Source organism: Taeniopygia guttata, chromosome 1 (assembly GCF_048771995.1).
Source record: "Taeniopygia guttata chromosome 1, bTaeGut7.mat, whole genome shotgun sequence".
Taxonomy (NCBI): Eukaryota; Metazoa; Chordata; class Aves; order Passeriformes; family Estrildidae; genus Taeniopygia; species Taeniopygia guttata.
In genome coordinates this window covers 85291146-85305955 of record NC_133024.1, presented here as the reverse complement: position 1 = coordinate 85305955, position 14810 = coordinate 85291146, and the positions used below count along the sequence as shown (strand labels likewise).

Here is a 14810-nt window from a genome sequence, read left to right as displayed (position 1 = left end):
TCTTTGTGTCAGCTACCCCCCCTTACAGTATAGGTGTGCTGTGTCTAATACAAGGGAATGCCCAGTTCTAATTTGTTAAGGCACTAGCAGCAGTGTTAATAGTAGCAATGAAGTAATAGTAATAATAATCATCATCATCATCATCATCTTCTTCATTGCCATCTGCACCTTAAACATAACAAGAAAGCACCACATTTGCATGGGGCTTGCCCTGGATGAAGTATTTGATAACAAGGCAGCACAAGCAAGTTACCACAAGGATAAATTAGTACATGGATTTACAACAGGCAGAGTAGCTTGTAGGGATGGTAAGTCCATGCATATGTTATGGGCTCTCTTATCTCTCAGTGAAGGTGGTGCTATACTTCAAGTTTACCACATACTAGCCACACTTTAGGTCCCTCTTTGTAGTAACAAACATAGAGTGACCCTATTACACTGGCATTGTTTAACAGCCCTTTATCCTAGAAAGCATTTCTGGATAACATTTTGACAAGTTTCTTTTTGGATGCATGCCATTCATGCCTCTGGTTGCACTTGCAGCCTTGAAGAGATCTGAGATATATAGATATGCTGTGTGGGAGTCATCCCACCTAAATTTGCACACTTCTCCTGTAGATACCTACATCTGCTCACCACCTCAGCCTCCCCTTTACAGTCTGTGGAGCAAAAAAGACGATTTTAGGGCCCAGCTCATCTGGCCTATTTCATATGTCTATTTCAAGAGGGAATTTTTCACACCCTAGAAGAGTAGTCCACTGACTGAAGAAGGAACTTGTTGACTAGCTAAGATATAGGTGTCTATGTTGTACAGATGAATCCACACAGAATATTTAAGGAAATGTATCACATCCTGTTTCTTCATGAAGCCTGGCACATGTCTGTGGTATGTTGATCCCTGAAAGTATCTTAGTTCTGTTAAGTTTCCTGGTTTGAGTTTTCATGCCAAACCTATATATAATTGCAAGTCAGCTGATCAACCTATATTTAATTGCAAATCAGCTGATCACAGAGTGTTATTCCTATTACCAGTGCCCATCTGGACAGCACTGGCTTTACCCCAGTTGAAAACTGCCCAGTTCTCTAAAAGGCGCTAGGGGCAGCACATTTCCATGACATCAAAACCAATGAGCAGAGTGCATTTTGGTATCAGAATACTCTGGATATATATTCATATGTATTTCTGCTGAAAAACTTCCAATTCAAGTAAACCAACTTTTCTTCCACAGAATGGTGTGTGAAGTGGAAATTAGGGATTTTCTTTTTCTCCCACAAATAATTATAATAAGGCACATATAATGGATGGGCAAAATTATAAAGTGAATTTTCTCAGCCCATTTTTTACCAGGCCTGATATTTATTCTTAGCTGTCATGATTTGTTCTCTTGCAAGGTGCCTTTTTTTTTTTTTTTAATGTGATCTCAAAGTACAGTAATTTTCAGTTAGAACAATCAATTGAATAAATTCCTTCCAAAAATGAACTGGCATCACTCATGTACACTGAGAATCTCAAATATTCAGAAACAGTATCAGGGCCCAGAATGAGTGAGAAAAGTTTTAAAGTTCTGATTTTTAAAATTTGGATTCTTTTAATTTACCTGATGGGCTGCAGACATTTTACTTTTATCATATATATCTTGAAGGATTTTTTAAGCAGACATATCTTAGGAATTATTATCAGAAGCCACAAGGATTTGCATTTTTATTTAACTAAACCTCAAAAGTGCACCTGAAACTCCTGAACAAACCAGTAAAGCTGGTAATACTGTTGATCCTTTTTATTAAACTTCATAGCTGGCAGATAGGTTGGTAGGACTCTAGGTATTATGCCAAATAGAAGACATACTACTCTAGAAAAGTCCTAGAGCACTGCCATGTAATGACACCGCAGCATGTAATCACTTTTTTCTCCTCATTACTGTGATCCCTTGAAATCCATGAGCCACCATTTTCAAGAATTACAAGATACATAAAGAGGCAGAATGGGATGTAATAGACAAATTGGGAGTTTTTTAAACTTCCAAGCGACAGTCACTTTGACCTATACTTATGGGCAGAGGTGTATTTTTCCCCACGTACTTCTGATGTATCTAGTTTTCTGAATACCTCTGAACAGTGGAAAGACTTCTATGTATAGTGAACCTTTTATTATATATCCAGCAAATTCAGTATGTGAACAGTGAATGGCACCAAACAAATCTATATGTATCTTCAACAGCAGTAAAAAAAAATGCTGTTTATTTTTAGATAAAGAGTTACGGGTTGTAAAAATACAGCTTCATCCAAGAGAAATATTGACCATCTATCTGGAAGATTTACAGCACAAGGAAAGAACTTCTTCATGTAAGATATTAGGGAGTATGCTTTAAAAAGCATAAATGTAACTCAGTCCTGCAAACTTCCCATAGGTCACAGATAGCTCAGTAATGAGTAAATTAGACACTTTAGCTAGAAGGAATAGTTTTATCATATGAATTCAAATGTCGAATTTTTTTGCTTATTTTAGGAGCTTTTGCTCCATGTAGAGTGCATACAATCCTCAGTGGGTGATTCTGAAGGCGCCTTTGGCTGTACAAGAAACGTGCGTTGCCTTCAGGCATCCACTTTAAATAAGAAGTAAGATACTCTTTTAAGTTAGACTGTGGATATTCTCTCTTGAGCAAACTTTCTTCCAAAGCACTGATGGTTTTCATGTTTGACTCATGACACAGTTTTTGATTATTCACATGCAATAGCCTAGTGAACCAAATATTGATTCCATATGAGGAAATTAGGAAATTTCTTGCTTTGGCTTTTGTGGGGTTAGGTTATGGCTAGCCATCTACTCCATCAGCTATTTCTTTTTTGCCTTTCCTCTTGGTTTTATTACATTCAAATTACTGATTGCAAGAAACACTAGAAAACAGTCACAAATTGTTCTGAAATAATATTGTCTCAACTGTGGTACACTTTAAATCATAATTATCCCACTTCTTCCCTGTCCGAACACCATTATGTTTTAGATGCACTCTTATAACTTGATAGTGTTGTCACAGACATTAAGAGAAAAACTAACAGCCACACAATGCTCACAAAATGAACCCTTGACAGCACCACCACACAACAAATATTTGTGGATTAAAATGTCAATACTGGTCAGGTTATATGAAGCGCCTGGTTAGCCCTCCAACTCCCTACCTCATGCCACTCAGTATGCTTCTTAAATGCTTTCTGTATTTACTACAATGGCACAGGACACAAAATACACATCCCTAGCTTTCCTGATAGCAGTCCTCCCCTAGCTATACCTCAGCTATACCCTGCTATACCCTCAGCTATACCCTGCGTTGTTTTCCTCCCTTTCTATCACCATTGCATTTTTTTTTATTTGTAAACTTGAAGTGTTTCCTAGTAAGCCAATGGCAGTACTGCTGTTGTGAATCACCCTTGGAAATTATACATCACAGAAACCTTTCTCCTTCTCATCTTCAAACCCCATTCTTACACCAAAAACATCCCCGCTTGCAAGGCATGAGCCCTGTTCTACAACGCAGGGCCAGTGCCAAGGGGTTGCTATAGGGTGGGGCGGCTCTTGGACCGAAGAGAAATCTCCGCGGTGCCCGGGGGGATGCGGCATTCCGCTGTCCCAGAGGGATCCCCGGGGCGGGGGCAGCAGGGCCTCGGCACTAAGCTCGTTGCCATCTGTTTCTCTTTCAGCCTGAGCCGCCCTCGTCCAACAAGTGGCAGCTGGACAAGTGGCTGAACAAAGTTACCCCTCACAAAGCACCCATCCTAGCCCACCACGATGGCCCGGCGCTGGAAGCCCATCCCTACTACGGCCGGGTGAAGGCAGAGCGGCAGGAAGGACAGAAGACCCCGGCTGAGGGCCCGGCCGAGCACCGCAGTGAGGAGAGCCGCACCGCCGCCAACGCCGCCGCCGCCGCCGCCGGGGACGGGCCGCGGCCCAGGACCGCCAGCAAAGCGCCGGGCAGCAAGGGCAGCCGGCAGAAGTCACCCCTCGCTGCCGACGGCGGGCCGCCGAGGCGGGCGGCAGGGAAGAAGGCACCGCGGCGCGCCGAGAGGAACTCGGCCGGAGAAGGGCCGCCCTGCCCCAGCGCAGAGGAGCTGCCCCGGAGCCACGGCTTCCCTGACAGCGCTGCCGGCGAGGCGCCCAGGGCCCGGCCCGCCGGCGGCGGCTGCAGAGCGGGGCACCGCCGGGAGCCCCGCTCAGCCGCAGCTGGTGAGAAGCGTCGGGCCCGAGGGCCGAGCAAAACGGCGCCCAAATCCAAGGAGTTCATCGAGACCGAGTCTTCGTCCTCATCATCCTCCTCCGACTCAGGCTCTGAGTCGGAGCGGGAGGAGCGCCCGCTGCCCAAGGCGCCAGCGGCAGCCGGGCCTGAGCCGCGGGGTGCCAAGGACGCGGGGACCGGCACCGCCAGCAAACCCCACGGCGGCTGCAGTGCCTTTGGCTCTATTAATGCCAGGACTAGTAGTGAAATAGCAAAGGAGCTGGAGGAACAGTTTTACACCCTGGTTCCTTTCGGTAGGAATGAGCTCCTGTCTCCTCTGAAAGACAGTGATGAGGTAAAGTCGCTGTGGGTCAACATTGACTTGGCTCTTTTGTCCAGGATTCCAGAGCGTTTGCCCGAAGAACCGCTGGCCATGAGCGCCGGAGCAAACCAGGCGGCCAGCTCCCCGCAGGGTAGTAGTGCTGAACCCCCCGCAGAGAAGGGTTTACCGAAATCTAGAAGGAAACGCAAGGTGAGCTGCTGGGGAGCCGATCACAGGGGGTAGGGGAGCCTCCAGCAAGTGGGAGGCTAACACCGCTTGCACCCACGTCCAGTGCTCGATGGCAGCATCTTCTCCAGGCTGGCCTTTCAGAGCTGGGATTTGTCCCTGCTTTCCACGTAGGGACTGACCAAACTCCTGAGGAAATGCCAGCCCTGAAGGTGATGAAATTCCTGGCCTCGAGGGATCACAGCTCCTTGGAGACAGCGTTGACTGCTGTGTGTGTGCCTTTGCGTGCCTTAGCGAAGGCACTGCCTTTATAGTAGCATAATTTTCTCTCCTGAGGCTTCTCTCAAAACCTGAGTATTTGAAATGACGCTCAGGTCAGCGAAGGGACAACTGTCTGCTGCCTTGTCGTAGCCGACACAGTATCACTGCATGTATGGTAAAAGAGGCAGGATCTTTTTTCCCTTCTGACTGTCAGCAAGAGGCAAGCCCTTCAGGCACAGCAGGGAGCCCAGGCTTTGTTAGGGATGCATTCGCAGAGACCTGGGACCTGACTGTTTCTGGATGTTGGATCCCGGCTCCCTCACACCCTGGTGGCCCCATTTTCCCTTGCGGCTATAAGTGTAGGACCATAGCCTGTTAGCTGGCCCCTCCTCAGCAACACTGTCACAGTGCTTGGGTGGGCACAGCCCTCTGCTCACATCCACCCTTCTGCCCTGCTTCTCCCACTTACTTTCTGTTGCCAAGGGAAGGCCCCCTCCACTCCATGGCCAAAGCTGTCCACCGAGCAGGCTTTCTGGTCTGTTTGTACTGATCTGACCCCAAAAGTCATTCTGAACTGGAATCACCATCTGCTCAATTTCTGAACAGTTTTGCTGTTGCCCTCTAAGCTACTGTATGTGTGCAGATGGATCTGTATATTTTTTGAGTACCATTTATCTAAAGCAGTCTTCCATATTGTTTTATCTTTTTTAATTTTTTCATTCTTGTTTTATTAGTATCTGAAAGGTGGCAACCCTGGTTCAAGTGGGAAAATGGTGGAAACCAAGTTTTATATTGTACCCATCTCTTTACATGCTGCCTCTTTAGATTGTATTTTTTTAGACATGGACCAATCGTCTCTGATCCATGTTAGCCATATGCTCAAACAAAGTATCATCATTTGTAACAAAATGACAGAAAATACCAGTCCCTGACTTAATGAATGATTTTTGGATCTGTAGTAAATCCAAACCATAAAAAATTATTACTTTTTTCTTCACTCAGTGTGAGAATGAGGAAGAGTGCAGAGACAACAAGAAGACTCACTTAGAGCGGGAGAGTTCTTCACGTTTAGCTGCCTCTGCCCAAAGCGTCACAACAGCAAATCACTGCAATATAAATGAAAATAGGTAAGCTTTTTCCTTCTTAGTTACCACTGAATCATACAATTAATTTCAGTTTATTACCAGGCGTTACTTTTTCCTTTAGTAGGATTTATTTTTTAATTACTGCATTTTATGTTGAAAAATTAACCGCTGCAGTCTCTGTTCTTCTGGTTTAATGATGAAATTGGTAGCTCCTGACACATTCATGTACTTGCATTTTCGCCCTGTTGCACAAAGAAGTTGTGAGCTCAAGTATGAGGTTCATGGAACAAGTAATTATAGCCAGACCAGTGTGATTGTCCAGGACATCTTCCTTAGCACTGTGTTGTAGGCAGCAATTCACATATACAACCATCCTGTAGCCCTTTCTTTACTTAGATTTTCTTTACTTTCTTTACTTACAAGTTTCAAGCTTTATGTTTGACTGTATAAATAGACTTATGTATCAGGTCTGTGGAAAAGATTGAAAAAATATTCATAAAAATGCCTGCAATACTCAGCTCCAGAATATATCTGAGAATCAGTATTTTTGAGATTACAAGCATTCAATTCTGTGTAATTAGTAAGAACTCCAGGACAAGGAAGTTAAGACTTTTTTAAAAGTGATATTTTCAGAGGATATAGGGCATGAAACAAAAGATGAATATTTAGCATTCACTGGCATGGTTTATGCACACAGAGCCCTATCAATGTCAGAGCAATCACACTTGAGTTTCTCTGGGGGCTTCCAGCAGTCAAACTTAGACATGCACAGTTTCAGAGTTCAGCTGCATGCTGCTTGGTACATGCTGGCTATCAGGTTTAGTTTTTTAAATTATTTTTCTGGTAGTATCAGGGTACTTCTTAGCGTGAAACTGCTACAAAATAAGAAAATATTTGCATTTATTGTAGTAGGCTTTGCTATTGTACACATTTTTTATGAGATTGTCATTCATAAGAGAAGAAATCATTAAGAAAACTGATATATATAGTGTTTATTAAAAAATATGCATTCAATTTCTTTGTTCTGACATGTCACATACGTTTCATAAAGTGAAAACAATGCCCAGAACAATTCCTTTCTTGTGTGTGGCTGCATGCAGACATGCTGTTCCTGTTACCCCAGTGTCATATGTTTTATGTTGCTTTAATTTTCAGAGAGTAGCATGGCTGACATAGCTTGCTGTGTTACAGGGTTAATTCTGTGCTTCCTGGAAGCAAGACAATAATTTGTGTTTTTCTTAACATTATATTCAGTACATCAGTAGCAATTGTGTGTTAGAGGAACAAAGAGTTTCTGAAATGTACAGTTGCCTCCTAGTTCCTACAGTTGCCTCCTGGTTTGCTCTGCTTCCAAGGTGCTTCTGTGGTTTGTGCCACGCTGTAGGACATGATGTCAAATGCTGGTATTCCCACAGCTGAGGAAGAGCTACTGAGGCTGTAGCTAAACCAGCAGCGCAGATATCAGGACCTCCTGGTCCTCTTGCAACCAGCATCTGCTCATGCTGGCACGTCCCCTCTCCAGTTATATCATGCCTCTGAGGTTCACCTGTAAATATACTCAAGAAACCTGTTTGAAACCAAAACTATTTCTTCTTTCCTTATCCTTATCCTTTTCCTTCTTCTTCATTTTCTTCTTATTTTTCTTCTTTTGCTTTTCCTCTTTTCCTTTTCTTTTTTTCTTTTTCTCCTCCTGTCTCTTTTACTTACCCTTTTTCTTTTTCTATTTTATCTTTATTTTTCCTTCTTTAATTTTGGGTATTTTTTTGACAGAGGAGTAGTATTAATCTCCCAGTAAAGCCACCCAGACAGTTTTGGCAGCACAGCTGAGGGCTGGTAGCAATGAGAGGAGCAAGACCACCTTTAGCCATAAACATTTTCTATTGTGGAATTACAGTCTGGAAGGCAGACTAAGTAAGGTCCTTTTTGACAGGAAAGGCTGCAGGCTCAGAGATACCCAAATATCTTGCACCAATATCAGATCCACAGTCTGCCCATTTCCAGCAGATCACAGCTCTGACAGTCCTCTGCTGCAAGTTGTCCTGCATGGCCTCTCAGTATAAAATGTGCTGCTGCACTTTGCCTGCTCACACTCTTTAGGTGGGCCCTACTTCATGACCAAAGGTCATGTAGAAGTTGTGCAGCACAAGTAGAAATTTCAGCTACTCCTCACAAGTTCAGAGCTAAGCTTTTGAGGGTTGGGTATTCTTCCAAAGAGCCGTGGCTTCCCTTGGATGCTTTGGGCCCACACTTTGACAGTGATGTATAAACATAGGTTGCCAAAGCATGGATTTGTGTTTGAAAAGAGGAAAAGAAATGACAGCATCAGCCTGCACATTCAAAATAGTGCTAAAGATTTTGTTTTTCTTAGGGGGAGAAGAAGGCACAGTTGTCTATCTTTCACACTCTGAGTCTTGCTTTCGTAAACACCAATTGGTCATTAAAGCAAAACAGTTGGCATGGTGTTTTAAAGGTACTATGCCATGTGAAACAGTAAAGGTTCTGAATTACAATTCATGGCTTCTTTTACAGCTACTTTTTAAAGACTTGTCAGATAAATGGACAAATGTATGATAAGAGCGCATTTAATTAGCTCTGTTCCCTGAAATTATGTGCAGAAATGAAGTATAGTTTTTACTGTATTCTTTTTTGTGATTCCATTAAGTGTATACTGTCTGATACAGTAACTATAAAGAAGTGAGAATTGTCCATAAAAAGTAATAGGCTGAATAAAGGGGAATGTGACAGGGAAAGGTATAGTATTAAAATTGTCTTTCTGACCTTAATCACAGTTTTAGTCTTAATTCCAACTATCTTCTTAAAAAAACTTGCAATTTTTGGGTGTTGTTTTAAGATTTTCAGCTAAATATTTTCTTCAAATTATTGCATCTGAAGTTTATTTCTGGGCATATTTATATGGTGTCTGATTTCTCATACAAAACTTCTCCCAAGTAAATGAAAGCTGAAAATACTGTCTGTATTACAGCTTTCTGCTTTAGAAGATAGAGCAGCTCACATTTCTCTGTGTCTACTGTTTGCATATGTTTCCTTTTGTCTGCATTATCAGCCTATCTTTCTTTGTCTTCAAAATCTGTATTTGATTAGTATAAACACTGCTACCAAAGGCTGGGCACTGAGCACAAAGACAAGCCAGTCATCTTTAAACCCATTTCCTGTTTTAGTTCACATATGGTTTTATTGCTATGGCTTATAAATTGTCACCTGTAATGGTGAAATAGGGCTCCATAACCTGAACTTACACTTCAGAGCCTAATCTTCATCTCCAGCTATCCCTTAAGAAATGGTGAGCAAGTAGCCATTTATCTCTGTATTTTTTTTCAAGTACTCTGATACAGACTTTATATTAACTCCAGAATGACAATTTGCCTTGAAGGGAAAGAGAAGAAACATGATACAAATTTGTAAATGAACTCTTGGTCCCAATACTGTAAGCTCGTTTCCAGATACCAATAGACTTTATCCTGCCAGCAGGTTTTAAATTCAAAGTTTTGGTAATATATAAAACATTTACCTTTCTCAAAGCCAGCTTTGTGACACTCCATTACTGTAATTTCCATTTCCAGCTTGGCAATACCAATAAATAAAAATGAGAAAATGCTTCGGTCACCCGTCTCTCCCCTCTCTGATGCATCAAAACACAAATATTCCAACGATGATTTAACTTCCTCCAGCAGACCTAATGGCAGCAGTCTATTACCTTCAATCTCCTCCAGCAAAAAACATAAGGGTGAAATCCAGTCGCAGCCACATCCTGGGGACCTCAATGTAAGTGTGTGCTGTTGTTCACAGTATAAAGCTTAGCAGTATATTTTCCACTTTGTATTGCAGTCCGTGATAGTTTTGCAGAATGTTATGCAAAAAAATAAAACAGTTGTAATAATGAATGTTATTTTCTAAGTTCAGCTTTTCTGGTTTGGAGTTTAGCAAGGCATAAAAGAAAGGAAAGAGGGCAGGCTGTAAAACAAGCAAATAGCAAAGGCTACATAAGCAAAAGGTAAAAGCTAATGGTCCAAAACGAATGGCTTTAGGCCTCCAGAGCATTGCTTGGGCATGATGCAAGCCCCCTATTCATGAGCATAAGGCCCTACTGTATAAGGGCTCACTCAGCCACTGCCTAACCATGGATGTGCCTACAGACAAATTCTTCTATCTTTGAACAAACTTCTTCAGGTTCTGCTTATACCTGTGACATCTTAGCACCAGCCTCACAACTGAGTTCCATCAGAGTTGTATTCATATCTTCATCAGAGAGTCTTGCTCCCACTAAGTGTGCCCAGAGCACTCTTCCAGATAAGACTGTACTACAGCACTGCATTTTGGCCTCTGCCTTCAGAGCACAGAGAGAGAGGAGTAGATGCTTCCCCCATTTCTGCATGAGTTCTGTGATTAGAATACTGGAGTGAAGAGCCTGTTAGCTCTTTTAATTGGAGGAATTTCCATCTCTCTCTCATCTCATCTTTCAAAATCATACCCTACCCTCTAGCCTACAGACACTGCAAGTAGATGATCAAGGGCAGACTACTGTCACCTCCTGCCCATGACACTGTTCTGCTTTGTGTGAAATACCTAGCAGAAGCAATTTGGATACCATCATCTTGATGCCCACTGCTGTAGCATCTAGAGAAGCTGTTAAGGCACTCTGCTGCCCATGCTCCTCTCCTTGCTACAAATGTTTATTCTGTATCTATTTTCTGTGTTTGTTATTTGATGCAAAAGAGGCTTCAAAACCCTAAGTATTAATGCCTAAGCAACTAGGAAAACAAGCTATCTGAATGGTAGCAGTGGCCTCTTCCAGTGATTTTTTCTGGGGGGATAAGTGGCCTCCTTGTATCTGTTAAGCATATATGTTTACACTTCAATTTATTTTTTTTTTTTTTTGAGAGCAAAGGAGGAACCCGTAAATATAATCTTAATTTTGGACATGTTTTCAAAAACAGGTTAGCATAAATTGTGTTTTCCAAGAATATCTCACAGATGCTTTTGGTAAATTGAAAAAAAAAACCCAGTTACATAAAATATTCCAGTAAAAAGTCCTTTAACATATTATAGTTATTCATTTATTTTTTATTAATTAAATGTAAAATTTTAAACATTTTAATTTCCAAAACATAAATTTAGAAGTTTATAACCCATTCAGAATTATAATTATGATTCCTCGCTGCGTATCTTGAAAATAATTTAAATTCCTTCTCAGGCAAATGTGCTGGAAATCAAAAGTAAAAGGTGATTGCTTTATGATCCACACCCTTAGCAAATGCATTTCACTGAGATTTTCTGCATAGCCTAGCAATGCACCATTTGGTCAACATTTAACAACCTTTGCAATAAAATTCTTATGTATCTGGTTATTCATCTGAAAAAGCCTGATGAGCTGATCTGAATGTGCCATATAGAAGATGAGAGCTCATGAACTATAAATGTTAAACTTAGCTTTGTTTAATTCCATCTTCTCATCTGGCACCCAACTGGCAGGCCCAAGTGAGAAACTGCACACAAAGCTTATCCACAGTGGGCATTTATCCATTTGAACTTTTTTTCCCCATGTCCCTGGTGCCTTTCTGCCTGTCATCTGACATTGGAACAGATTTTTTGGCAGTGGTTATCAAACAAAAACCACCTGGAGCTCTCTGTTTTGCTCCATACCAGTGCACAGTAGCCCCCACAGCAGATCACTTGGTGGGATGAAGGTGCTCAGGAGGCCACAGGAAGAAAAGGGCTGCAGCTGAGGGAGTGCATGAGACCCTGCCAAAAGACATGTGCTTCACTGCAGCACAGAGAAGAGGTCTTTCAAGCTGATTAGGGTAGCTCTGGAGCACAAAGAAACCTGGACTACAAATTCATAAAGCACAGGCGCATCACCAGTGTAGCATGAAACACGTCAAACATGAGCCGTGCTCTCCTGAGCAAGGTACAATGCTTGGTTAGAAGCTGAAGGCAAGAGGTATAATTTAATCTTCTAAATGACAACAGATCTATTCTTTAATAATTTCATTTACTGTGTTTCAGAGTACTTTGATAGTTACTAAGAGTTTAGCCCAGTTTCTGCTGTGTATCATATTGAAACTCAAACCCTTTAAAAGATGCTCTGAGCAGTATCTGTGAATTTGTGGCCATCAGTGTCAGGACACTTACACGTACTCCCTGCTGAAATAGCAGGAAAAGTAACTTCCAATTTACATCACAATGCAAAGACTCTCTGGTTTTTGTTACTTGGGTTTTTTTTAAGTTATTAGCCAATTCCTAAATGTCTTATCTACTGTTTGTTGTCTAGAAAGCAATTCACATCAATTCAGAAAATATTCTCCTTTGCAATAAGCCGCAGTTCCAAACAGAGCCTTGGCCACCTCTATCCACCACACCCAGGGACTGCAGAAGAACAAAGCTTATCTTTGATGATATGTGAGTACATATGACTTTAAAATAAAGAAAACAATGGTATTTAAAGAGAGAAAAATACAATTTGTCCAATGGGAACTGAGACATTGCTAGAATCATGGAGTCATAGAATGGTTTGAGTTTAAAGGTACCTTACAGATCACTGAGTGCCAATTCCACTCTGTGGGAAGGGCTGCCACCCACTAGACCAGGTTGCTCAAAGCCCCACTCAACCTGTCCTGGAGCACTTACAGGTATGGGTAACTCCACAATTTCTCTGGGCAATCTGTTCCCATACTTAACCTCACAGTAAAAAATTTCTTCCTAACAGCTAATCTAAAACTACCATCTTTCAGTTTTGAGTCACTCCCACTTGTCCTGTCACTGCAAGCCCTTATCAAAAGTCCCTGATCATCTGGGAGCAGTGAGGACTGGCTGTTCCCTAAAGGACAGGGAGCCAAGAGCCAGGATGCAGCTGGCAGCGGTCCAGTCCCACAACACCCAAGCAAAGTGAGCAGGGCAAGCCTGAGGTTGGAGTCATCCCAGCCTCCCTGAGCCTTGACAGCTGCTGCTATCATGGCTACTTCTGCTCAGCTAAAGGTATCACAAAGGCAGGGGGAACAGAAAGCAGCAATGGTTAGCCTGAGTATCTGGAGGGATACCTGGCCCTCCCCACTTCCACTTCATTCTTCACATATCCTTCTTCTTAAAATAATTTAAGCTTATAATTGTCGTTATTTTTGGTAAAGGAAAAAAGTTGGTTTGTCCCCAAGATCATTTAGGACATAGTATTATTTAGTGAATATAATGGTGAAACTGAAGATTGAAATCCTAGTATCTAGACGTGGGAGAGACAAAACCCAGATTCTTTTTGACTGGTAATGTTATGGTGTGCAAATATTGGTATTTGTTTCTGGGTAGTGTAGAAGAGGCTCTGTTCAAGGTATGCCTCAAACTGCCTAAAGCTCTGAGCTGTGTGACCTTGACATATTTTTAATATTTCCAGACTTTTACCCATGACATCTCAAACTCCTTTATACCAAAGGAAACCCTGGGATAACAAACAACCTGGTTTCCTAAGGAACTGCTTTCTACCAAAATTGTGATTTTTAATTTTTTTATTATTATTATTATTACTGTTGTTGTTACGCTTGTTCACGCTATCTGGTCTCAAGGTAAACTAGAGAAACAGCAACCTTTCTTAAAAAGAAAACATATTTCCTACTAAAAGGTATAAATAATTCCTGTGGACTTCAAAAGGTTGTATCTGGTTTGTATGTCAAGAAAAGAGGACTGGTGAGATTAATTTTTGTGCATATTCATGGCAGTCATAAGCAGATGCAACTGAATAAATGCAATCAGTTTTTCCACCTCTTTTGGAGAAAACTCTCTTGTGTATATATCCTTATTCACCTTGTTTCTCCACCTCCCTCCATGTTTTTAACTCTCCTGGTACACTTATTCAACAATCTCCATTAAGGAAACATTAAACTGTTTATAAGTACTACCTAACTCTTCATATCTCTTAAAATACTCTATCATCTATAATTTACTTGCAGCTGCTCAATTTTTTTTGCAGTTTAAACATGTACATACAAGGCAGAAAGGTGTCAGAGTGTCTGATAAAAGTCAGAATTGTAGGATGTGCTCAACTCTGGATTAGAAAAAAACATAGAAACAGCAACAACAAAACTATTGTGTCTTCATCAGATTTTCCCTCAAGCTGCTGACAAAAAAAAATAATAAAGGGGGACTGGTTTATTTTGGTTTTCCCCTAGGATATAGTCATAGGAGATCTGCTTTGGTCACCATCTCTATCATCTGAGGCTTTTATCACCAGCTTTCTCCATTAGTGTTACAAGTGATTCCTCTGGCAAGCATCTCCAATACAACTTCTTCATCTTTTCAGAGAGAGATACAATTAAGCTGTTCATGTGTAGTGCCTTCCATGTAAAATATCCTCAAGCAACTTGTAGACCACTAAAACAAAGTTTAAAACGGCAAAAAAAGGTAAAACACAGAAGCAAATATGTTCTAATTTGGCCTAAAAAGCCAGAAACAGTTAAATGCCAGTTGTGCTAACGAGAGGAGGGAGCCTGTCAAGTACTACAGCTGTCATCTTGTAGCTGGGATACACCACCAGAATACCAGCTATACTGGATCTTCATTCTGAAATTCCTGTGCAGAGGAGTCACTGAAATATAGCAGATTAGACTGGCTGCAAATGTTAAATGTCAACAAATTTGACTCACATGTTAGAAGGATCAAATTAAATATGGCAGCCAGTGCCTTTCAAATTTGTATAGCACCACAGCAGAGGATTTGAAGGAATGCAATATGGTAGATCTAAATTAT

General features: G+C 41.5%; 1 protein-coding gene across 4 annotated transcripts in view; it reads left to right on the top strand.

Annotated features, from left to right (window-relative positions):
• The window catches only part of AFF3 (ALF transcription elongation factor 3), a 326738-nt gene that overhangs the window by 277527 nt on the left and 34401 nt on the right, over window positions 1-14810 (top strand). For all 4 annotated transcript variants that reach the window (XM_030278487.4, XM_030278486.4, XM_072932606.1 and 1 more), the window contains exons 11-14: window positions 3697-4740; window positions 5980-6104; window positions 9644-9845; window positions 12352-12479. In XM_030278487.4, the coding sequence (XP_030134347.4) occupies window positions 3697-4740; window positions 5980-6104; window positions 9644-9845; window positions 12352-12479 (1499 nt within the window). The remainder of the gene's footprint in view (window positions 1-3696; window positions 4741-5979; window positions 6105-9643; window positions 9846-12351; window positions 12480-14810) is intronic.